A 25,630-nucleotide genomic window follows, 5' to 3' on the forward strand; every position below is an offset into this window, starting at 1 on the left:
GGGGTGAACATGCAAACTCCTCACAGAAAAGCCCTTGTTTGAGCCGGGATTCAAACCGGCGACGTAACCACACTGCAGACGCAGGAAGTGATTTGTTTTATGTACAGAAATATAGCGGAAACAGCAACATCTCTCAACAGAGACCGTTTGCAGATGAAGCACGCAGCATACAAGTAATGCTACATTCATTGTTGTTTCTGCACATGAAGACCAGAGGCAGAATAATAACACGAGTAAATGGGTTATGGTTGTGCACGGCAGCTTCAAACCTGTCCTGCTGAAACATTTGATTTGGTCATGGGAGATTTAGTTTTTGCATTGCCAAATACATGTGTGGAATCTTTTCTAGTCTCTTACTCAAGATGTATGTGTATATGTAGTACATGTAGTTATCAATCATACTGTATCTCTTAGAAATGACTGAGAAATTGCAAAAATAGCTGTAAATGTTTCTGTATGAACAAATTTGCTCGAATAGGGTCAGGTTAGTTTGTAATTTTTTTACACGCTTTAATATGTACTCTAATTAACTTGAATTTAGTTAAACAAGAAGAAAGACAGTGGGGACATACATTATTAATTATTGGTTCATAAAAAGTAAGAATTATAAAGCATCTAAGGATTAAGGATTGAGCTTTTCTTGCAGCCCGAGGAGAGAGAACTGTAGGTTTGATACAGTCCAGATTTGTATTCCTGTTTGTTATATTAGCAGCACATTTTTGTATTGTACCATAAACCGGCTTTCAGACACACAAAACAGACGCTAATTAGAAGCCGGAGAAAGCCTCCATCCTCTTTTATTCATGAGAATATTTCGGAAAAAAAGAATTTACTGCACAATACCGACGAGACAAAAGCGCTTCAATGACGATACAAAAACCTCGTCCTTATTTTGTTCTCTTTTCAAACAAACCACTTCATACATACACTTGTTCCAGGGTGTCTAGTCCCAGCTGGTGTCATGAATATCCCATTGTGGTGCAGTGTGTAGTTACATAAGGCTGCAGGGTCACTGATCGGTACATGCACGGGGTGGGGTCATGAAGGTCGTCCTTCATTAGTTCACATAGAACACACGGGTCAGGCACCGCACAGTTCATCAGTGCTGCTGCTCTATATTTGCCTGCAATTCAGCCCCATTCCTCTGCTCCCCACGCTGCTCCCTCCTCATCCTCTTCTATCCAGAGCCCAGGTCTCCTGAGCCCGCTGAAGCCAAAACCCTCTGAAATGAATGGTGTGATAATGGAACTGTCGTGCTTCCTAAAGTGCAGTCAAATCGAACCAAATCTCAATTACACAACCATGTTATCTGATATTGCTCCCACTTCCTAATCTCATTTAGTACCTTGTTTGTTTCTCTCTCGCGCGATCGCCATTTATTTTTTGAATAATAGATGAATTGCATGGACAAGCTTGTACTAGATTATGGAAATGTGTCTTGTTGCCAGTGGTCTGAGCTGAATTTAGTTTGAATTCAGAGAAAAGGGAAACAAATAAACTGTTCAAGGCTGTCCAAAATAATTATTTTTTTAACAATTAATCCAGCAATTATTTGGATAATTTAATGACTCATTTTTCTATATAATATAATGACAATTATGTTAATTGGTGAATATTTACTATACACTAAGAAACAATAATGTATCTCATCGCATGCCGATCCATTCTTGTGCGACATAACCGCTGTAATTCATATATAGTATGTGCAAAATCTCAACATGAACTTGATCTGTGAATATCAAGTTCATGTTGTGTATATTTTTGGTTACTTATTCCATTTGTTTTTTTTATCTTCATAGTCTATATTATTATTCATAGTACGATATATTAGTCCATAGTACGGACTAATAAAGGATCTTATTTTCACATTACTCCATGATTATGAGGAGGGCTGTGAGTAATTTATATTTTGTAGTAAATTACTACCGTAGTTGAAAGAACAAAACATTTGTTTGTATAATTATTACAAGCCGAAGTCCACGTATCATAGTATATCCCAGATTGTGTATTTAATAATGTTGATGTGCTCCAACCCACAGACTAACTACCTAACGTTTGGTGGAGGCAGTGATGTAGTACTCGAGACTGGTCTCGAGACCGATTTCTGCTTTCTCGGACTCGTCTCGGACTTGTTCCTTCAAAGTATACTTAGAAGTATAATTTTTGTCTTGCGTTTTCTGTTCCCTTTATCTCACTGTAGTGCCTTCTTTCAGAAGTTCCTCTTGAGTGAAAGCAGTTGCAGCAGACAGTGGAAGCAACGTCCTTTAGTGCACTGCTGTTACAAATCAACATTTATGTGGTTTTGATTATTTAATAATAATATGATGTGTTGATGTCAGAGCTTTTTAAAAGTACTGTCCATTTTGTTGACTTATGGTAGAGTTCCTAGAAATCTATAAACAGAGGGGAGAATTCAATTTTCAAAAAAACCACAAACGAAACAAAAGAAGTTCCACTTGCACAAGCTTGGTTTTTGAAAAAGAGCCAGGTAGTGTGTCAGATTTGTCGCTGGCTATAATTGATTGGACAGAAAAGGACAAAATGACTATCTGAAAAACCAAACTGTGCACTCATTACACACTTCAGAAGCAACACAATGCAAGTCAGTTGGTGCTTAGTGTTAATCAGCTCTGCCTTTGTCTTAATTGTTCCTAAATGATCAAGTGGGAATCAGTGTGGAGGCATTATCATGGCCGTGAGAGAAGAGTGTAGATCTGCTGTCTTGCCGTTGCAGGTTTTTAGTAAAAGAGAATATTTTAATCCGGCCTGACAAGACGAGGATCTGCTTAATCCTGTTACAGGCTTGCACGTTAAACTACAGTAAGTGTGTGTGTGTGAGAAACCAGCACATGGTTCCAGTTCAACAGTTTACTGTAGTGAACTTTGAATGGTGGACTGCACCTCACTACTCAACAAAAGCATGTTCCTCAAAACAACTTATGATTATAACATATGACCTTTATGATTCCTATATGTGTGATACATTTTATCATGAGAATTCCACAACAATAGTCTTTAATGGGCTAAATAGGCAGTATATTTTATCTTCTATTTGCTGTGCTACCCATAAGCACGTTAATGGTCCACAAACAGTTTCAGCCAAAATTCGTCAATAATGATCTGATATTTGTTGCAATAACATCAATATCAACTGTATTGAACATTTGTATCAAACCATTTATGGCCATTATCACCCTGCCCTACATTTTATGTTTGTACATGTATTCATGAAGTGTTTTTTGAAGTGCTGACAGGCAGCCGTGTGCACCCTCGGCCTGCCCCCTGTGGCGAGAAGCAGCTTTCGGCACAGATGCTCACTTTTATGGAAATCATGGCTGCCAGTGGGTTAATATTTGCCACTCAACAAAAGGCTGATATTTTAAGAATATTTTTAACCACTTAACCTTAGTGTTTAACCATTGATAGGACTTGTGTTGCTTTTGGTAACTAGGATTTGCTGGTCTACCTCTACCTTGTTTCTTCAGTTTATGTTACTTAGGTAAATCCCAGCAAAGGATTACAAACTTTTGAACTTGATTGATGGAGGCACCAGTGGACCATCAACTCCTTTGTGCCATGATATGAAATTGCTGCTGCTGGAAGTTAAATGTTTGAAAAAAATGACACAAACTTCAGTGAAAAAGGCTGTCTATAGATAAAGAGGCCCCTCATGTTCTCGTATTATTAAGATTAAGATATCATAGACATAAGCAGGTGTAGATCAATCTGTTTTCCCATGTGTCCCTACTGGAAGCCATGTTGTAAGAGCAATCATCCAAGTCTTAAGATTGCTGCGAGTGCACAGGCACACAAAAGCACAGTCAGTACCTCACACAACCACACTTCAAACCCCCGGAACTTTCCCTTTAAGGTGTAATTCACGAACAGATGGCTAAACTATAGGAGTCAAGAAACAGACCGAACATGCCAGTTGTATAGTAGAGAGCCAGAAGTTTCCACAGCAGCCATTTTAACATGAAATAGCAGTTGGACACAGGTATTACTGATGACATTAATGAAGCTTTCGGTCTGTTCAGGTACAAAGTAATGAATGAGATCCGTAACACCTGTGTTTGCCCGCTGTTTCGTGCCAGACTGGCTGCTGTGAAAAAGGTCTGCTGGCACAAGTTAGAGAACGCTGCTCAATCGCAGTCATTGATATAGAATAACAGATTAAAGAAGGACGGGATGATAAAACAATACATTATGTATTGCAGTATCATTATATCAATAACAAAGAGCAATATACTGTAAATTAATATTCAAATTTTGGTGGATTTTGTTGGTGTTATTGTTTGGTCTTTGTGAAATGTTGTGATTTGTCCTTCACCTCATTATCAGACCTGTCTGAGGGAGTGTTTGTGTGTATACAGCAGCAGTGCAGGGGTGGGTGGGTACAAGAAGCATTGATTTCATTAGAATGCTGAATGACTGGGATTTAGAAGTAACTTCTGAAATGTTTCATAGGCACTTTGTGTGTCCAGTCATCTCGGTTTACTAGCACAGTGTTGTGGTTGCCTCGGTCTGTCTGGGCATAAATCAAATCCTTTCCTGTTTGCAAATGTCGCCAGGTGACATGAGATCTGAGTGCAGCTATACTGAGAAACACAGAGAGCGGTGTTTCTCCGTCTTTTGTTTTTTCATCAGAAAGGTACGTGCGACAGTTTTAAGTTCAAGCTTGTACATTAACGTGTAGCTCAAGACAAGATTTAGGGCAGCTGTCTGTGCAGCTTCTTATTGTGACAAATATATTAATGATGATGGCGTAAAATTAGGTTACATTGTCTTTTGTGCCAAATTGGTGCACAGTGGCTTGTGATTTGGTCTTGTTCACGAGGAGGAAAGTTTGTCAGGCAGTGCTGCTCTATATCTGTCAGTCAGAAACGGCTTTAAAGTATGGAGGCAGATTTTTACTCGGTCCACAACACTTTAACTCCCTCTCTGTGCCACCCTCTGTGGCTGAGCTTCTGTCCCCTCTGAGTCTTGGCTAAGCAAGGTTAGGGTTCATATTGGCCTTCCCACAGTGAGCGGCTTTTAACCTCCTGCCAGCGTCATCAATCTGAGGCTGGTGCAATCGCTGCTGAAAGGAGTGGGGATTAAGACAGCCTGTGGCCTGTAAATCAGAAGAGCTGTATTCCGGGGGCCCCCTCGTGTGCATCATATAGCCCCAATAGGAACGATATACCCCCTGACTTCAGTGCAGACATTGTTACTCTCAGCAGTTAAGCCCTCAGCAGACCTCCCTCCACCAGATGGCCGAGTTGGTTCCCAATAAATGTTTAACGAGGGGAGAACAAATTAAATCAAAAGGCAAATGATCAAGCACAGTTTGAATGAAGTGTAATCCATCTAAGGTGTTGTTAGCTTGGTTAAGGCTTTTGGCCAGCACAGTAGGTCAATGAGAACACATTGTCTTGTGGGAATTTTTCCATCCCCCCTCGTTCCTCTTAACCAGACCAGTCTCACCAACACAGCACAAGCCAATTAGCAGAAAGCTCTTACCTTTTGATTTTAATCTGTGTTTAGCAACATACGTAAATCCCCACGTTTGGGAAAGAGAGAAACAAAGAAGGAGGAGCCCCAGGCGCTGCTGTAAGACGACTTGTAAATCTTCAAATGTCGGATCTAAATTGTGATTGAGTGGGGTGAATTTATATTAAGTATATAACGCACTCGGAGTCTCGTGCCTTGTTGGTGATGCTGTTAAGTGGGAGGAGTGGGGTCAAAAGTTGGTTCAGAAAGGTCAGTATTGAGTCCCAGACAGAGTTAATACCACTGCTATGAGAGGGGGCTGAAAGGTCCACACGTTCATCGCTCACTGAATGAACGAAATCGAATCTTTTGTTGTCTGGTCAATTATTCAATTCCATCACTCCAACAGTATTGTGACCTCGGTGATTCACACTGACTTCAAGGCGTGAGGGAAGAGCAAGAATTCAGACAAGCTTTTTAGACACTGCACAGCTGGTTGAACATTGCTATTTACCGTACACATGCCCTCCTTGACATTACAGGGATAGTTAAGGGGTAGTTCGGGTTTTTTAAATTGTGGTTGTATGAGGTATTGGCACGTTATTACTATGACTTTGACAAGTGTGCCTGAAATACTCCAGTAGGAAAAGATGGAAAAAACAAATTTTAGCAAAAGGAGTAAAATCCACACTGTTTGAGTCTATGATATCTATAGAATATCAATAGTTAAAGTTGCAAAACCACTTACTTTTCCTCACCAAAGTCCAGTGACTGAGTTTGCATTTTTGACTCATAAGGACTCGGGTGCTGTTGGTGAAGAATGAAGAATTTCAAACACCAAAGTCATAAGATAACATAGTTCAACATATTATTGGAGGCAGCGGTGGACCATCAACTCCTTTATTCCGTGATATAAAAACACATGATTTATGCTGAAAAAGGCTGTCAAATGGAAAAAGTTAATACATTTGAGAAAAACATGTTCATACTTTACGCTGTACACTAGTACACTTTACTAGATTTTTTTCGAAAAGCCTCTGGTTAAGTGGCAACAATGTGGTTTTCCTTCTCTCATAATATATCAATACCTCATTCACCAACACATCCAAAAGCTGAGCTATCCCTTAAATTGGATGCTCCATCAATACTAATAGGACATTAAATGCAATGACTGGACGTCCTAACCTTGTGTGGCTCATTCGTGCTTAACCATATCTGTTTAATGCAAACGCCAGTAAAAATAATCCTTCAGACCAAGAACATTACGACTTTATATTTCTTCAGAACGCTTATATTTTTGTTGATATTTTCTCTTTTTTTGTTGTTAAGCTGTATGTTAAGCTGTTAAGCTAATTACCGCGACACGACCTGCCGAGCTGGGTCACAGCCAACACGGGGAAGACTAATGAGCTGACACCCCCAGAGCGTACACATAGGGATAGCACACACACTAAAATTCCCATACATCGCCCCTCTCTCACGCCCCTCCCTGCTCCATTTGTGCGCTCTGGACCAATCATGTGTTCATTATAGTCCAGACTCGGGTCTGTTAGCTGGAAAAGGGTCCTGTACTCTGTAGTCTGTCAGTGTGTTCGCAGTCAGACGGTTTGCTCTGACTGACTGTCTAACTATGTACACACCATTTATGCCTCAACCTCCCTCAGGCAGCGGTGCTTTGCTGCAGCGGTAGATAAACGTGTAGCTGCATTGTTAATCTCTCTGAGTCATTGTTATCAGAATCATGCAGGCGCTGATCAAAAACAGCACAACATTGATGAAATCGGCTCAATTGTGACTTAACTCCCCCCCCCGCATCTGTCTTGCATTAATAAATCCACTCGCTCCTTCATTTGTTTCTTTCTTCCATTCTCAAAAAAACCTCACTTTCTGCTCGACGCTGCCACAGACATCCAACTACAACACAATCTGAGTCCCAGGGGACGCACCGACGATAGCAGGCTCTAATGTCAGTGTTTCTTTGTTGACGCAAATGTGAACTAGCGCACACCGGAGCTCCTGTTGATGCAAATGCTAATGCACGGTGTGCCAGCAGCAGGTTCTGCCTGGCTGAGCAGAGAGCAGCCGTGCTCCCAGTCGGGGGGGGGGGGATTTGTGGTGTTTGGGGTTTGCTTTTTTCTGTCTGCCAGCCAGTGTGTGTGGGTGGATTCATGGGGGCCTTCTCCGTCTGTGCTGCTCTCACAGGTACAGCGTCTTTTCGGCATCACCAGAGAAATGCACTGAGGGACGCCGAGGAGAGCACGCGTTGTTGTTGTCGAGGAACGTCAAAGATTTACAGTGAAACCATGAGGTCGCAGAGGAGGAGCCCAGGAGTGGTCGCGGTGCTGCAATTGATCACCTGTATTTGTGCCTTATATACGACTGCTGCCACTGACATCCCACTGGAGGGTGAGTCTCGAACACTAACTCACACATGCTCACAAAGGAAGCTGGTTTCAATCAGTGCTGCAGTTAAAGGGGCACTTCACTCAGATAGCAAAAACACGTGTTCCTTTTTACACACGCACTGGTAACACTTTGATTTTTTTTATTTGATTTCTATCCAAATAACCAAGGACATTGAATCTAAAAAGACTGTTATTGAATTAGAAATGTTTCATTTTGATCAGTATCATATAAGACATTGCATCCAGACAGGTAGATCTGAAAGAAAGGCATATCCAAAACTGAATAGAAAGAGAGATCATAGATATGTGAGATACTTTTTATAATTTGGATGAACTAACCGTTTAAATCTTTACTTGTACACTGTAAAACACTGCAAGCTGCCAAACCATAAACACTGCACACTCTATTTTAAAGATCTAAAGCACATTTAGGGTGTGTCCAGGTCTGCTTTATTTTGCATGTTTTCAAACCAAAAGACCAATGAGTGCCATCTCTCATTGAAAAGTGAAATGGCATTGGACTTCTCCAAATGGTAATAGATAATGCTTCTCATGTATTGGCTGTTTTTGTTTTTTTTACAGCAGCAAAATTGGATTTTAAAACATTCTAAATGCCCTTTAGCTATTAATAGACTCAAAAAGATAAAGACAATTTCCTTCAAACCAAGTCGCTGCTTCCCACCGTCTCAAGATAGCACCGTGCCAACAATACTCTTGACTGAACTTAATTTCAAAACACTCACAGGGATTCAGTGAGCCCAAGTATGAGTGCCATTTAAACAACTTAGATGCTAGACAGAAGAGACAAATTGAGTTATTCCCAAATTAGATACAAAGGGCATACTGCCATTCAGCCGGGATATGAGCTTTAGTCCATATCACCCAGCCCTATTTGTGACACTGCTTTGCTTTGTGGTGCATGTACTAATTGGCACCAGGTGCAAGATGGCTGTGAGGTAGAGATTTCCTTTCCCATTTCCTTTCCATAATGGCACTGTTTAACTAGTTCAAATACACAGATCACACACATCTCCTTCAAACTAGGGCTCCAACTAACGATCATTTTCCTCAGTGGTTGATCTGCCCAACGCTCTCTTAAGTTAATCAATTGTTTTCTTCATCTTTAAATTGCGGAAAAATGTTGTTCAGTGTTTCTCAAATGATATCCACAATTGTCTTGTTTTTCTTCCACAAACCAAAGAGATTCCGTTTTGTGTCATAGAGAAGCAAAGAAACCAGCAAGTCAATGAAAGAGTTGGTGGAGTTTTGAAGCCTCTGCCAATATGCTAATCTATAATGTTTCTGTAGACAACCTGATTTGTTGAGTTTAGAACTTTTTATGCTGTACATTGATTCATAAGTCATAAGATTTCAAGTTATGAGAATCCCATATCAGGCCCATATCAGTTCAAGTCACATTTAAAAATGAATTGGCCTAGTAGTCATAGATAATACATGTTTGTCTTGTGTATCTTAATCTGCAGCTTTAGGCGGTCACTCGTGCAAATTCAAAGTGATTATTTTTCCTGGCACATTGATATTAATGGTCATGTGAAATGCTCAGTAATCCGTCATGTGAAACTGCGCTTCTATATTTTTAGTTTCAGTTAAATTAGCGCCATTCTTTCTTTACATTCAGCTCATGATGCAAATGATTTGAGTCACGCAGTGTTTTGCAGTCCAATATTTCACAATGAATCCGCTGCATGTCTAGATAATAAACACTTAAGCAGAACAAACACACATTATGGGCAACTCACACAGAGTGAATTATAGAGACACGAGGAACCAGTTGAATAAATGAACAAGGAGAGGTTATGTGGAGTCGCATCATTATTTTTGCTCCTCTAATGAGAATGTATCCCCTTGTCGTGCTTTTATCAGGGAGAAAGGCATTGAGTCATTTAGAAGGAAATAATTCACACCACAGCGAACTTTAAGTATTGTGTTGACGGGGTTCATGTGCAGCTATTTTCCCTGTTTCTTTTGTGTTATGTTTTCCAGTTTTCTTTTATAGCGATCCTCTTCCTCTAAATAATTTGGGAACATGCCTTGAAGGTTTTATATAAAGAGCAGTTCAAACTGGTTTTCTGAAAAGGCACAAGCCTTTCTGTGCTTACTTATGTCTGAATATCACTTTCATTCAAGCTTGTGTTCTGAATTAAAATGTGTTTGTGTTCAAAAGCCTTTGTTAATACTTGTGATTCTCTCCCTGCCGCCGTGGATGGTGTAGTTTTCGGTCACGTAAACAGTAAGTTCACGCTGCTGTGGTGTAGCTGGTATTAGTGACATCATTAGCTCTGTTTCAATTCATCTGCTGTCAAACACAGCAGCAGCTCTACATGTAACAATATGTGTTTGACCCCGATTCTCATCTCTCATCAGCCATGACTCCATAGCACTGGTATTTTAACTTCTAAGACTCATCCTGTTTACTTAAACATACTTACACGTTCCTGCAGTCACACATATGGTGTTGTGTGTTTTCCACATTTACCACATGTCACAGTGTTGCCATCAAAGCCATCATATGAGATCAATCAAAGACAAAAGGGGGCAGATGTACAGTTGTTTGTGAGCGTAGCATAAACAGTGACCAAGCCAGGTCACAGATACCACACGCTGTGCCGCCTCCTCTTTTTACTTTGGATATTCCGAGCCTCGGGCTTATTGTGGTTATCGGTGCACGTCATTGCTTTCTAAAACTTTCGATCAAGTTAATGTGGAGAACCACTGATTATGCTACTCGTGTGATTTCATTGACCAATTTGTATGCACATTATGCGCAAATAGAAAAAAAAAAAGGCTTGATATTTCAAATAAATCTTGAAATATCCCATAACATAGTTTTTATGTGGTAGAAAAAGTGGCCAATCCATAATTAGTAAATGTGAATGAGCACAATGGAAGCAGATTCAGCTAATTGAGGACCACGTTTATGAAATCTTGTGACTGAAACATCATTCCACTGTGCTGGAAAATCAGGCAAGATGACTGAGGGCCAGGTCATACTTTGTGTGTTTCGTGTGCGTAGAGGTCCGCTAGGGTCTGCATGACAAATTTGGTCATTGCCAATTTCCACGTCGTTCTCCAGACAAATCCACCCACAACTCCAGTTTCATTGTGCATGGACCCTACACGGCGAAAGTGCAACACTTTGCAGTCCAGTAACCTTGGAAACAAACTTAAAGTTATATGAGTGAGTCTACTGGTACCCATATTTGCACAACTCCAAGAATACATGAAAAATACAAACCATGGCAATTTCCTGGTGAGAAAACTGACACTACTAAAATGGAATGTAAAATTGTGTAGGCATGCGTGCAGCGCCATATTAGCGCAAACCCTCATTAAACTATGAATGGAGCCACTGGCATGTATGCAAATCTGGAAGAGCAAAGAGGCTCTGTGCGGACATGGAACGCAGTAAGTTTGACCCTGCCCTGACAAGGCAACTACAGCCTTCCTTGAATGAAAATAGATGTAAGCAGTAACATACGTACAATATTAGCTTACAGCAGTTAATGGAAAGACGCATAAATGCACAATTTGCTACACACCGCAGTTGAAACTAGGCTTATGTGTGTATTGGCAGTCATTTGCACTGTATGTTTCTGTAAATATGCAGTAACCATAGTAACAGCTTCTTCCCGAGGACAGGGTCACACAAATTCACCTTATGTTATCTGCACAGAACAGAAAAATGGGACCCAAACTACTCTCTGACCAATATGGTTCATTTTTTATTCATCACAGGGAGGCCAACTTTTAGAAAAAGAAAACCGAAACTCAAAGACGAGAAGTCCTTGTGGTGAAAATACTCTCAGCTCGTTTCCTTGTTCTGTCTGATTGTACATGCACTGCAACAGATAAACGTCTGGAATGAGCACAGACATGTTTGTACATCTGCCCTTAAGAGTTTTATTCCAAAATAACCGGAGTCATAAAAAAAAACCATTTACATATGTTTGTGATATTTTGTCGAACATTATTGTGTTTAGTGTAAAACTCTGCTTCAAAGTGGTTTCTAACTATAAGTCAAAGTGATACGAGTAGTCTGATTGTGTTCACGTGAAGGGTGACCCAACATATCTAAACACTGCTTTACAGACAAACATGTTGTTTGGAGCTGATGGGCTTAATAGGTTGTGTTTACTCAAATGACTTGTGCAAGTAAATGTAAATGATCCTGCGGCACAAGTAACACATTGCCAACACTGCCTTTCCATTTCATGAGACCACAGCAGGAGTAATCCCAAGATGTTTAAAGGAGTAAAAAAGGAAGAATATTGGACACAGCAGCTGCAGTCAGAGATCACTTTAAGGTCTTATAACCTCTGATGCGGAGGTCATAAGAAGCCATTGCTTTGTGTTAAGGAATCACGAGACAAAAGAAAATGGTTGGAAGCCACTGTTGTAGCATGACGTTTCAAATACTGTACTGTGTGACAGAGTTCTGCACCGAAAGCCTGCGTTCTCACATTCCTGTGCCCGTGTGCCTGTTTGTTGCCCAGTTGAGCAGCTGCCCACCATCACAGCCCAGTCGCCCAGCTCTCTCATTGCTTTCCCTTTCGACGAGAGCTTCCCCGTGACGTGTGAAGCCAAAGGGAATCCCGAGCCAGAGTGAGTATTGAGGATGAAGAGCCTGTTCGCAGCCAAACACACAACAGTAACAAACAACAACAGTTGGCCATTGATGCCATGGCCGCGATGGACTCTGCTTTAGCTCTCCGCAGTCTCAGCCTTAGAACCTGACATTTCAGTACTGCCTTTTTCTTTTATGTAGATTCAGATGGACGAAGAATGGCCAGGAATTCGACCCCTCTCTCGACCCCCGGTTAATGAAAGAAGAGAATTCTGGGACCTTTGTGATACCCAATAATGGGAACCTTACAGAGTACCAGGGAAACTATCGCTGTTACGCCTCAAACAAACTGGGGACCGCCATATCGAAGGAGATTGAGTTCATTGTGCCCAGTGAGTAATATAAATCTGTGGTGTGTGTGTGTGTGTGTGTGTGTGTGTGTGTGGTGCTCTGTTACAGTGCTTTCAGAGTGATTCAGGAGCGGCAGTCCTGTGTAATGACTGCACCTCTTCATTGTGAGCTTTTTACTGCATTGGATGTGGCAGAAAGTCATTGAGGCTCGTGAGGCTTGCTCCACCTCTCCACCAGCATCTGCACAGGAGAGAACATCAAACGTTATTTGGTCTCTCCATTCCTATTGTTACATTTTCTTTACCAGCACAGTCCATAAATTGTCAAACAAATTCTTTGACTAAATTTGGCTGTGTTTCAGCCACTCTGCAGTAGGAGATGAGCCACACACAATTGTCACAGGGAAGTCTGTTTTCTTTCAGTTTCTAGATTGGAAAAAAAAAAAGAGAAAATCCCAATCTACTGAATGAATCAGACAGAGCTCAGGCACCAGGCCCGTCACAACGTTCTTGAATGCTATCACTGACATCTGCTGGAGAGAAGTTGAAATGCACCAACTTATTTTATTTCCCCTTGTGTGACACCTCACTTCAATGTAGATGTTCCTAAGTTTCCTAAAGAAACAATCGATCCTGTGGTGGTGGAGGAAGGTCAGCCTTTTACTCTGCAGTGTAACCCACCATCCGGAATACCACCCCTGCAGATCTACTGGATGACTATCAGTAAGTTAAAACCTTTTATTTCTGAGAAATTAACAGTTGATTTCACAGTTTAAAGTAACACCCCCTGAATGTGTTTATCCCTAAAATCTACATAAACATTGCTCAAACTTAAAAATATATTTCACACTATTTCGTGAGATATTAACATACAAGTAGTAGTTCTGCACTTAAATGTCGTGGGAATTAGTTATACTTTATCATATAGAACTGAGGCTTTATGAGCTCATTCATTATTAAAGAAGAAAACAAGCTGAAAAGTTGTTCAAAGCTGTTTCTGAAAATAATTTTACTGTAACTCACAGAGGCTTGAGGATTTTTGAAACACAAGGCACCCAAAGGTGACATAACATTTAAATAAACAGTTGCAAGAGATAGAGATTGTGAAGCCCTGGTTTCAAATGTAGAAATGCATTGTTTTAAAACTTATGTTGTGTCTGTTGTCAGATCTCCAGCACATAGAACAGGACGAGCGCGTTTCAACGGGCTTAAACGGCGACCTTTACTTCTCTCATGCGGTGGAGAAGGACAGCAGGAGGGACTACTGCTGCTTCGCCGCCTTCCCCAAAATACGAACCATCGTTCAGAAGACCGCCATGTCTGTCATTGTCGAGACAAGTAGGTGTCCCCTCTCCACAGCTTCTTTGCCTACAATCAAAACTCTGTTTTCTTCTCAAAATCGTGCATGGTGCGATTATCTTTGTTGACATTTACATAACTTCAAAAGCCATCCCAATGACAAGCCGTCTTGTTTCATGCACCATCTTGGTTTTTATGTTGAGATTTCTGTCTTGTTTTGCCATGATGCATCTACATTGCCCTCGTGTTTATTGTTTTTTTTTGTCTCATTCACCTCCATTTTAGAAAAAAGTGACTTGAGTCCAGAAGCTGGTAAGTTTTGTGACCAAATCACCCTTGTGCTGTGCATCATCCACGGCTATGTGCACAATGCACAATGTTTGAAATCTGTTGCCTTAAGTGAAGTTCCTTACACTTCTGATTTGCATTACGAGTGCCTGATTACCTGCTGTACTTCCTTAGCTAACGCAATCCTGCAGAGAAGGCCCTCTCTTCTGACGCCCTCTGGTGACACGTCACAGACACAGCTGGTCAAAGGAGAGGACTTGAAATTGGAGTGTATTGCTGAGGGATTGTAAGTAATTCTAGATTTTTTTTTTTTTAACCAAAAATAGTTTTACCTGACAGATTTTTTTTAATGACTGGAAGCCACTTGAGTTTAAAATAGCAGGTTTTAGATTTACTGTTGTTATATAACATGTCTCAATTATAGTCTGTATATAGAAATGTTCCATTGAAATTCCATTGAGTTTTTTTGCAACCAGCAGTGTCGCCCATTAACTGCTACTTCCATCTTACTTCCTTGGCTTTACTTTTCCCCTTTTCAAGTATGTATATAATGATTGAGTCACAAGAACAGGAATGAAAAGGTTCCCTCCATCATCAGGATTTCAAAAGATAGAAGTTGAAACATGGATTTAACATATCGTAATAATGACAATATTACACACAGTCTTTGGTTTTACTTAAGGTGATAATTCACAACTTGTTGACTCACCTGTGTGTCTCACTTCCTGTTAGTCCAACTCCACAGGTCGAGTGGGTGAAGATGGGTCATCATCTTCCGCTGAAAGCAAAAAAGGAGAATCATGGAAAGTTGCTGATTGTACCAAGAGTTGACCAGGAAGACAGTGGGAAGTACATGTGCCTGGCAAAGAACGAATTAGGAGAAGCCAAGCATTACTTCACAGTGACAGTAGAAGGTAGTTACACTGCTGCGATCACATCCGACTGACTCATTACAGTCATTACAATCATTTTCTGATCCATCACTTTTCTTTGAACGCGTGTCTGGAGCAGAATTGCTGTAGGAGTGCCGGTTGCACAGTAACAGTGCCAGTTAATGATCCTTTAAAAAGAGCCAGATTAGTGCTGGTTGAAAAACTCACATCGGTTAATTAAAAGTGTGAATACTACAATGTAAATAGTGTTCAATCATAAATAACTACCCACCCCCAACTGATATTTCTTATTATGGCATTACAAGTGTACTTGTTTTTCTTTGAACTTTTCTCCCATGTTCTTTCTTGTGAAATAGTTGACAGTTAAATGAAACATGCGTTTAATATCTAACGCCTGCATTTTTGTGTAACGAAAAGTAAGAAAGAAAGTATAATTTGTAGCAACTACATATACAGTATATAGTGGATTTAAAGCTCCTCTTGTGGAGAAATGTAACTTGAATACAGTATAAGGCAGGGGTCTCAAAGTGTGGCCCTCCAATCGATTTCATGTGGCCCTCCAAACAATATTAAGTTGTAACGAGTCTTTTCTATATGTTTTTATTTTTAAATGAATAGATTAATTTTGCATCATAAATATACAGTATATTTTTTTATTGTTGCATATTAAAGCAACCACTTATATTTTGAAATTATCCAATCCAATCCAACTTTATTTGTAAAGCACAGTGGACCAAAGTGCTGTGCAGAATAATGGATAAAAGACAGAAGTAAAAGACAGAAAAGCTCACACGAGGCAATAGAGAACATATCAAAAAAAGGAATTAATACGGCATATTGATGATATGAGCTCATAACGTCCACCACAACTGTTGCTTTTCCCAAAAAAGTTGGGCGTTTTTTTTTTTTTTTACTTGACTGGCCCCCGACTGACTAGACAAGACCGTCGGTGGCCCACAAGTCATTTGAGTTTGAGACCCCTGGTATAAGGTAATATAAATACACAAGTGAAGTATATCGTTATTGTAGTAACACATTTGTGGGGTGACAACATCAGAGGAGATATGATTTATTGCTTTATGGGCACTCTAAGCAGTCGCTAAGTGTAAAATACTCAAATATGTGGCCCACAAAAGCCCGCTGACACCTCAGTGTTGTATCATAGACCACAATCTCATTTCTAGTTGTCTGCTGCGACTCCAGCCACCCCAGCCATTCAGAGACCAGGACCAGGGAGGGCAGCTGAAACCTGATCAGCAAAATATCAGGGGTTCATCCCATAGAAGAAGACAGAAAGGGAAAAAACAATGTACTGAGTGTATTCCTAGATACTGTACAAACTAATCTGGGCTCCTCCTGGTAAAAGATTGGCTGGTGTGAGCCCCTGTCTCTGGTCATTTCATGTTATGTATTAGCCATGGAGTGTGAACTTGGATAACATGTGTGGCTGAGGTTTTTTGTCACCTTGCTGTAAATACTCGGTGTGAAACTCACACTCATCAGTTTGTGCTGACTGTGTGTTCACAGAGCCTCCAGAGTGGGAGTTTGAGCCTGAGAGTCAGCTCAGCATGATCGGCTCAGAGGTGATCATCAAGTGCTCGGCCAGTGGGACTCCTCAGCCAACTGTAACATGGAGGGTGAACGGTGTGCCTCTGCAGGGTCAGTCTCACGCTCACTGTTACCACGTGTTACCCAGAGAAAATGTGCATTTGTTTCGTTGATGTCATTCAGGTAAACCCACAAAAGCATTTCAAACACAGAAGTTACCAAATACCACATTTGAACTTGCCTTCGAAGGCAGCACTGGATCAACACCGATCAAATCGATCATTTTCTTTATGGACTTTGGTGCAGTGAGTAAGTGGTTTACAAAGTGGCACAACCTTCAGTTTCAGAAAAGGGTGTATAACTGTGACATTAAGTGACAAACAAAGATATCGTAGGCTTAAGTCAGGCATAGATTTTAGGAGATAAGCCGTTTGTTAAGAGTTAAATTCGGTCCCCACTGGCAGAACCTCTGTTTCTCGTGCTGCTTGTGCTCACAGTGCAGTCAGTGTTAATTATGTGTCAGTACGTCGTACAGCCACACTTCAAAAAACATGAACTCCTCCTGCCTTGTTGACATTTTGTCTGCCTTTTTTCTGATGAACACATTACATCAGGTTTAACATGTGTGGGAGAGTCGGTGGGAACGTCACTGAAGCCATAAATACTAAATGGGTGTTGAAGGAATCCACCGTGAAACGCTGTAAGAATAATCCCGAGCCGTCAAATGCTTTGGATTCTTTAAATTGAATTTCACACAGTGAGAAGAAAACATTGTGTCTAAGGGAAAGGGAAACGGACCAGAAAGATCTTTCATACCACAATGCCACTCGTGATGAAAAGTGTGACGGCCCAGTTTTTACATTATATAGTGGAAGGACTCAGATGTGAAATGTGTTGAGAAGCAAACGTGGCTGTTTGGATGAGGGCAGTGTTTTTTTGAAGGTTTGAAAAAAAAAAACAATTAACGAGTAAGAGTTTGTTAAATTGTTATTTAAGGAGCAGGGAGTGATAATGGTAGGAGACGCTGCACTTAACACAAATTATAATACTATCACCAAGAAATGTAACTATGGAAATGTATTTATATTATAGTTCAACATAATGTTTAATGCATTGCTTAAAACCTTATAGAACTAAAATGCACCTAAACCCAAACAGACTAAACTCCCTTTTTCTCTTTTTCTTAGTTTAATGAGCTTGCAGGCTCTGTCTGGTTTCTGTTGTGTTTGACTGTGTCATTTTCTGCTTTGTTAATCTCTTATTGTTGTGTCACCTTTTTATGTCCTGTGTTTACATTTGCAAGGTTCAATTGCCAAATGTACTCATTTTACAGGAGGTTTTGTTGAGCTTTTACTATAAATGAATGTCAGTTACCAGTTGATATGTTATTACCTCTTTATTGAATGCTTATTGAATGAAAGTTTTATTGACTCTACTTTTGGTTGATCACAGACACGCCGGCAGCCAACAGGAAGACATTCGATGACACCATTGTTCTGCATAACGCCAAAGCATCTGACAGTGCTGTCTATCAGTGTGAGGCCTCCAACAGACATGGGAAGCTGCTGTCCAATGCAAACATCATGATTATGAGTATGTAAGACAGCTGTAGTCACACAGATCCTTTTCTGTGTCATGTTATTCCAATGTGTATGAATCACTGTGGTGAGTCACTGGCAGACTGCTGCCTGATGAGTCGAACTCCTGAGCCGGAGATGATGTTGGCGTTTGCCCATAAAGCAGTGACGATTCCGGGGAAGGTGCGGACGAGAGAGGCTTTCTACAAGCTGCGCTGCTTCAATCAGACTGGAATTGCTCCCTGTGGAGCAACAAGTGCTGTTCCTTGACATTTATGTTATATGCTTACGATCTCCCCCACAAGCCCATGCTGATTTCGGTGTCATAAGACAAACATGTGCTGCTTTTACAAGGCAGATAAAAAAAAACAACGTCGCTCTTCACCTGTGTGGCGACTTTGTTCTCGGTGACACAGGAGTTAATAACACTGGACAGCGTCTGAATGCTCAGTCCCAGCTGCTGGCTCTGTAAATGATTAGGCGAGACAGACAATTTTAATGGGAAGCTTCGACTACCACTGATAAGGTGCACGTGCTTGGCTAACTCATTATTCTATTGTTTACGTCTTTGCTTTCATTACAGGTTACTGACAGCCTGACTGCTGATTTTTTAATCCATAAACAACCCTGCAATTAGCACAACAAAGACAAGAATTTAAAATTATTTTGTTAGTCCAACTAAAACCAGACTTTTAAAATACATGTAAACATGTTGAAATTCTATTTGATGGAATTCTGGAGTGTAGTTACAATTGCATGTGTATGTTCTGTGCATGTTACGCTGGTCACACCTCCGTATGAAGACAACAGTGAGAAAAACAATCTGCAAGATTCAGACCATTGCATTTTTCAGACTGACCAGGAGACCAAATGTATGCTACGGAAAGACACGAAATGCAACTTGAGATTTTGCCAATATGTATCCTTTATTTAAAGCAATCCGGTGTAGGATTTCACCCTTCAAATAATGTCTCCAAGACTATTTTGATGATACATCAACTTATAGCAGGGTGAGTGAACGTTGGCATATTACCACCTAGAGTAGCTGAGTCAAACACAATTCATTCCAACCAAATCGATTCCCCACGACTGTTTGTATCCTGGATCAAGGACAGTAGTTTTAGGAAATGGCCTTATTGGCTGATGTGAGCTCATTTAACCCACGATTACCTTTCCATTGCTGTGTTGTTGTTTTTTTTAAGCTGCTACACTGCAAAGTGCACATCTGTGATGTCTTCTTCCAGTTTCACAATGGAGACTCATACTTTAAAATTGATATCACCTTCTATTGAAGACCTGAAACTTGCAATTAAGACCATTTACTCCTCAGGAAAATGTTAACTGACATAAATCGGTTGAAATGTACACTCATTGGTGGATAACTGCTATTTAAACAGGTAGATGTATTGTCTGCCTTCTTATAGTCATGACAGTTCTGCAGTCACAACTTGTTCCATCTTCCTCTGCTCTCCTAACAACCTTTGACTGATGACACGTTTCTACTTGTCCTGCTTGTTTGCAGATCTGCCCCCCATGATTTTGACCAAAGACGGGGAGGATTACTCTGCTGTGGAGCGGAAGGGAGTTATGATGCACTGCAAGGTTTTCAGTTCTCCTCCTTCCACGATCACCTGGTTAGCCTGCATTTTTTTTCCTCTTCCCTGTCTACTACACACCAGCAGAGAGCAGTAGCTCTCAACTGCTTGGTGCATGCAATCCCTTTGTGCACTGTTCATCTGAATCACCGACCTGCTGCTTCTGTAAAACACACCTGTCACTTAACAGGCATGTTATTGTCAGCAAATTTAATTTCATGTTCACGGTGTAGTGTTTATCCGTCGGGTTATTGCTTTTGTTGATTTATGCATAAAAAATGCTATGTAGAGATACAAATATTTACAAAACAAAAAATGAATGGGTTATTCAGTGGTCAAATATAATTGGAAATACGTTTTACAGCAGTTTGATTCAGTTGCAAAATCATAATTTAGGCACGTTTCAAAAACAATACATAGATCCATCAGATGTCCCAAGTACAATTCACTTAGAAGCTTCCTCATTAGCCAGCAGGTCACCAACATCACTCATCCAAACCAGGTCTGGAAAAAAGTCCCCAGACCTTTTTAAAATTGCCTTGTTTACTCATCATTTATGTTCCCTTTCATTGTTGGACACTTCCCTCATCCATGGCCTTATACTCGGTTTATTTATGCATTTGAATTTAATGATACCTCTGGCATCAACAAGGCATTTTTGTCCAGAGAACTGCTGGTCACGAGATATGAATCTATTTTTACTTCTGTAAACACCAGAGATGGTTGTGTGGAACAATCCAGCAGATCAGCAGTTAATAGTCACCTACTGTAAATCACCTTTCTTTTCCATTCTGATGCTCAGTTTGAACTTATAGTTATAGTTCGTTGTGCAACACTTACAATGACACATTTACATTTTACATCGCAGAAGTGTTAACTTGTATGTACCTATACCCCATTCCTATTACACACAACTCTCAATTTATACATTTTATACTTTATCCCATCACCAAATATTTCCATATTTACTGTGTTGTATACGATGTTCTGGATGTTCTCAGCACAACACGAGAATACGTCTGGCTTTAAACACCTGGCTGTGTTCATCATCCTTCTATTTATTTAAAATGTGTATTTTGTATATTCTTTTGAACTGATGTATGTTTGTACTCTGCTTTAACTCATCTGTTAGACTGTTCCATAATTTAATCCCTGAGATTGAAACACGCATAAAGTTGTCCTGGCACACTGCATTTTTAAATTTAGTTTTCCCTCTGTCTAGACCTGTTGTCTACATGCCTAAATGACTTGAGTTGCTACCATGTGATCAGCTGATTATATATGTGTGTACCTATCCATTATTAAAATGCAAAGTATTTTCTGCTATGTTTTTCAGGAGCAAAGATGACTCCTCGGAATCTGTGGAGGGTCCGAGATTTACGGTTCACGATAATGGGTCCCTGGAGATCTATAGTGTTGAGAAAGACGACACGGGCCAGTACACATGTTTGGCTAAAAACATCGAGGGCTCCTCTGCCATCGACGCCATGCTCTATGTGAAAGGTAAACTGCACATTGCCATGCAACAGTGCTTGCGGCGCCCCCACAGTCCTCGAGGTGTATCTAACACAGTCTTCTCCCCGGTAGATCCCACGAGCATCGTCACGGCCCCGGAGGACCAGCAGATCTTAATAGGTACCACGGCCCAGCTCTCATGCCTGGCAAAGTACGACAAGTCCTTCAGCAACGACTTTGAGCTCCTGTGGGAAAAAGATGATATAGAGTTAGCCCTTAACTACACCGAGAATTCAAGGTGGGATACTTGATTTTATTTTATTTATTTTTTTTTTTTCTTGCAGACTCACCGGAGAGTCGTTGTACTCTCTTCCATTTCATCACTCAATATTGTGTCTCCATCTTTCTGTCAACAGATACTTAGTGGAGGATGGTATTCTTCACATTATCAATGTCAGCCAAGGGGACCAGGGTGTGTACACATGTGTGGCAAGAACCCCGGTGGACCAAGTCACGGCCTCAGCGCTGCTCATGGTCTTAGGTGAGCTCACATGTGAACAGTATTTCTTGCTGCAGAGTCAAAGGACCGGGAGACCCCCGGTGCAGCGTTAATGTATGACCCAGTCACACGCGGATCGATGTGTCAGGAAGCCAAAGCAGCGCATGCACTCGCACACTGTAGCTTAATTAGCGCAGTGTAGTGCTGTGTCTGTGAGACACTGTCAACCTCCTTAAGTCTAAAATAAACAGTGGAAGCCCATGCAGCCATGCAGCTTGTTCCACATCTGTTTATGTTTGGCTGTTGATTTCATTGAACATTCCTTCCGTTGGCCTTTTTTTACATTTTTTTTTTTTGTCACTGCACACATTGATGTGCCTGCGATTTTTCATGTGGTTGTGTTGTTGATTTGATGTTTTGCTAGATGTCCCCGATGCGCCTGAAAACTTGATGCTGTCTGAATACAAGAGCAAAAGCGTGAAACTGAAATGGATCCCCGGGGACGATCACAACAGCTCCATCACAGGTAAAAGTAGCATTCATGTGCACAGGTGTCAGTGTAGTAGCATATTCATAGTACGTGTTGGATAAATGCATCGTGCACTGGCTGGTTTTCATAAGACATACACACATCTAGGGCGTCGCTGCGTGCTGAAAGATTAGATTGACGGTGTCTTTCAAAAATGAGTCTATTATTGATTCATCCAGGCGCGACTTATGATGAGGCTCCCTGAGGAATATACAGGCACAGAGCAAAGTTTGAAGACTTTTCCCTCACAGCTGGTGGTTAGATAAGCAGTTCCATTGGCAAGAGCCACAGCGCTGATTGTCTCTCCACCTTTCAACAGAGTTTATCATCGAGTACGAGGAAAGCCAGTGGGAGCCTGGAAACTGGAAGGAGCTGCTTCGAGTACCCGGGAACCACAACTCGGCCATGCTTAAACTCCACGGTCACGTCGACTATTGCTTCCGCGTGTCTGGAGTTAACGCTGTGGGGAAGGGCCCTCCCAGTGAGCCCACAGAGAGATACAAAACCGTCCCAGCAGGTCTGAGGCTTCCTCCCTTCCCTTATTGTTTATTATACTTTTTGATAAGCTCCTCCAGGCCACTTGAGCTGCCAACGCTGCAGCCCTGTGAAGTTTCGAAACACTCAGACCTGCTACATAATTGATTCTACTCTTGTTGAAAATCTGCTCGGCTGTGTGCCTATTTCACTGGAGATTTATTCCACTATGCTGACAAAATCTATATCCCTTCTTTTTCTACAGCCCCCGATAAGAACCCTGAAAATATCAAAATCGAGGGTCATTTACCACACGAAATGGATATCAACTGGGAGGTAAGGAAAGGAGTTTGGTCTTTTATTATCCTCTCACAGTAGATTCTGTAATGGGTATCACCCTTGCAAAGCGAATTATTCACATCCATCATAGCTTTTGGAAGTCAAAGATATTCTCTAAAAGAATAGAGATAATATTTTATCAGTGTTCAATAAGCAATTACCAATAGGAATGTAAGAAATGGAATTTGCCCACTTTTGATGTTTCATTTTGTGTTTCAAATCTTTAGAAAGGCCATATTCTGGCGTGGCCATGAAAGGTGCTCATTTTCTTTGATTTGAAAGAGAAAGGAGGGCCCGTGAAAGTGAACATTTTTCTTTTAATGCGTACAGTAATAAATTCAGCTTCATTGTCGAAAGATGAATCTCTCCTTCACTTATTATCTGGCCGCCTTGTCATGAATCCTGGATTCATGAGCTCTCCCGCTGTTAATGATTCGTCTTGGTAGAAAAAGCGTGTCTCATTCTATTTCTCACGGTCAGACTTTTGTGAGGAGATAAATCTTTTCATCTGGGTTAGGGTTATACCAAGTGAAGACATATACCAGGCTTTATATTAAAGAAAAGCCTTTCTGCAAGACCAGGTCAATTGTTCCATTGTTTTAATAGAGAAAGGGATAGAAATCTGCCAGTGATCCAAACACAGTTCACTGGTCTAGCTTGTCATCTTAATCCCACAGAGGCAGTGACATTGAGCAGTGAAGCGCCTTATGCAACGGCGAAAGTCAGTCTGTAACTCTTCACACTAGTGTTCTTCCTTTTTTTGTGCCCACTTTCATTCGCCTCAGCCCTTGTTGCCCATCGAGCACAATGGTCCTGGCCTTGAGTATAAGGTGAGTTACAGACGACAAGACGTGGACGAGGACTGGAAGGAGCACATGGTGAAGAGACACTCATTCGTGGTGAAGGACACTCCCACCTTTGTTCCCTACGAGATCAAGATCCAAGCCAAGAACCATCAGGGATGGGGCCCCGAGCCCAAGATAGTGGCCGGCTACTCAGGAGAGGATTGTGAGTATAGCTTCTTTGTAACTGCCTTGTGAACATGTGGAATGCTGAACTGCTAAAGATTCTGATATTTCCCCCGGGAGTTAGTAGAGCTAAATGGAGAGTGTATATTGGACATAAATTCATTAAGTGCGAAGAAATGCAACTCCTAAAGTGAAATGTAACCTCACTTGGCTCAATACTGTCAAGGGTTGGGTTTGCTGCTGCAGCTTTATCTGGTCTAATGTGACCAGTAGCTCATAGGAAGTAATGCAAGTCAGCGGACACAAAGAAAAAAAAATTGTGTGGACAGTTAACTGACAGGCTCCTCCACTGGTTCACCATAAAGGACAGTTTATTGCAGTTTAATTTTTATTTCAGCTGACCAAAAATGTTACATTTATAGTTTAAGTTGTAGTATTGACACATAGTCAATCGCCAACATATGTACATATATGCCCTCTTAGATAGTAGATACAAAATAAGTCATTTGACCTTGTAATGGTTGCAATCGTGTGTCAACAACTCCTGTTTACCATGACCATGAATATTTTCACGATGGACTTTGGTGCAGTTTAACATCGAGATAAAGTAGCAAGAGAGATATCATATAGACTTACAGAGGAGCACGTTTTATTAAGGGAGCCTTTAATGAAGTGGCTCAAATCTGTTGTTCCTTGTGTCCCCACTTCGGCAACCATCAGCAGGAGCTGTGTCTCAATCGGTTTCACAGCACAGTTTTTTTTAACCAAAAACCTATGATTACACATTTGTTTATAAGGTGGTTGGTGGTTGGCTTTTCTTAGTCAAATATGATGTCATGTTAATCTGCTTGTTGTGCCATTTCTTTCACCCCTCAACAACTATAAGCTTAATAATAGTGTTGGTCTTGAGACATGAACTAAACATTTGACAAATGCTGCTATAACACAATTCCATTAGGCAAACAAAATATTTTTAATTCACTTTTGATGAGAAAACTTGACCAAAGCTAAACCGATGAATTTTCTTGTTGCTATTTCCCGTGGAGGGGAGATTGCAGATCGTCCAGCTGGATATGTCTGAAGTTTACTGACGTGAACTTAAATGGTTTTCTGGGAATTAGAAGATCGAATTGCACAAAACCTCACACTCACCTCCTGGCTTCCATTCGGAGCTGCCAAAGTGCAAAGTAGCCAGCGTCGCTTCATTATATGTGATGTTTACAGAGAACGATGTGGTTTCACATTAAAATGTGCTAATGTGATTAACTTTAAACCTAATTCGAGAATGAGGAGACGTTTAAAAGTTCCAAGTCTTTTGTTCTACAGCAATAATATCTGCATTATACCGGCAGTG

General features: G+C 40.9%; 1 protein-coding gene across 7 annotated transcripts in view; it reads left to right on the forward strand.

The window, feature by feature from the left end:
- The window catches only part of chl1b (cell adhesion molecule L1-like b), an 80,096-nt gene that overhangs the window by 33,489 nt on the left and 20,977 nt on the right, over nucleotides 1–25,630 (forward strand). For 4 of the 7 annotated variants that reach the window (XM_058631514.1, XM_058631520.1, XM_058631519.1 and 1 more), the window contains exons 2-20: nucleotides 7,675–7,878; nucleotides 10,111–10,128; nucleotides 12,392–12,500; nucleotides 12,664–12,854; nucleotides 13,413–13,535; nucleotides 13,980–14,150; nucleotides 14,397–14,423; nucleotides 14,574–14,685; nucleotides 15,132–15,313; nucleotides 16,820–16,951; nucleotides 18,293–18,433; nucleotides 19,940–20,051; nucleotides 21,349–21,515; nucleotides 21,600–21,765; nucleotides 21,884–22,008; nucleotides 22,391–22,492; nucleotides 22,815–23,012; nucleotides 23,235–23,305; nucleotides 24,094–24,316. In XM_058631514.1, coding sequence (XP_058487497.1) covers nucleotides 7,776–7,878; nucleotides 10,111–10,128; nucleotides 12,392–12,500; nucleotides 12,664–12,854; nucleotides 13,413–13,535; nucleotides 13,980–14,150; nucleotides 14,397–14,423; nucleotides 14,574–14,685; nucleotides 15,132–15,313; nucleotides 16,820–16,951; nucleotides 18,293–18,433; nucleotides 19,940–20,051; nucleotides 21,349–21,515; nucleotides 21,600–21,765; nucleotides 21,884–22,008; nucleotides 22,391–22,492; nucleotides 22,815–23,012; nucleotides 23,235–23,305; nucleotides 24,094–24,316 — 2,473 coding nt within the window. In that variant the 5' untranslated portion in view covers nucleotides 7,675–7,775. The remainder of the gene's footprint in view (nucleotides 1–7,674; nucleotides 7,879–10,110; nucleotides 10,129–12,391; nucleotides 12,501–12,663; nucleotides 12,855–13,412; nucleotides 13,536–13,979; nucleotides 14,151–14,396; nucleotides 14,424–14,573; nucleotides 14,686–15,131; nucleotides 15,314–16,819; nucleotides 16,952–18,292; nucleotides 18,434–19,939; nucleotides 20,052–21,348; nucleotides 21,516–21,599; nucleotides 21,766–21,883; nucleotides 22,009–22,390; nucleotides 22,493–22,814; nucleotides 23,013–23,234; nucleotides 23,306–24,093; nucleotides 24,317–25,630) is intronic. The other 3 variants (XM_058631517.1, XM_058631516.1, XM_058631518.1) reach the window with 3 other exon arrangements.

The sequence above is a fragment of the Solea solea genome, chromosome 6 (genome assembly GCF_958295425.1).
Source record: "Solea solea chromosome 6, fSolSol10.1, whole genome shotgun sequence".
Taxonomy (NCBI): Eukaryota; Metazoa; Chordata; class Actinopteri; order Pleuronectiformes; family Soleidae; genus Solea; species Solea solea.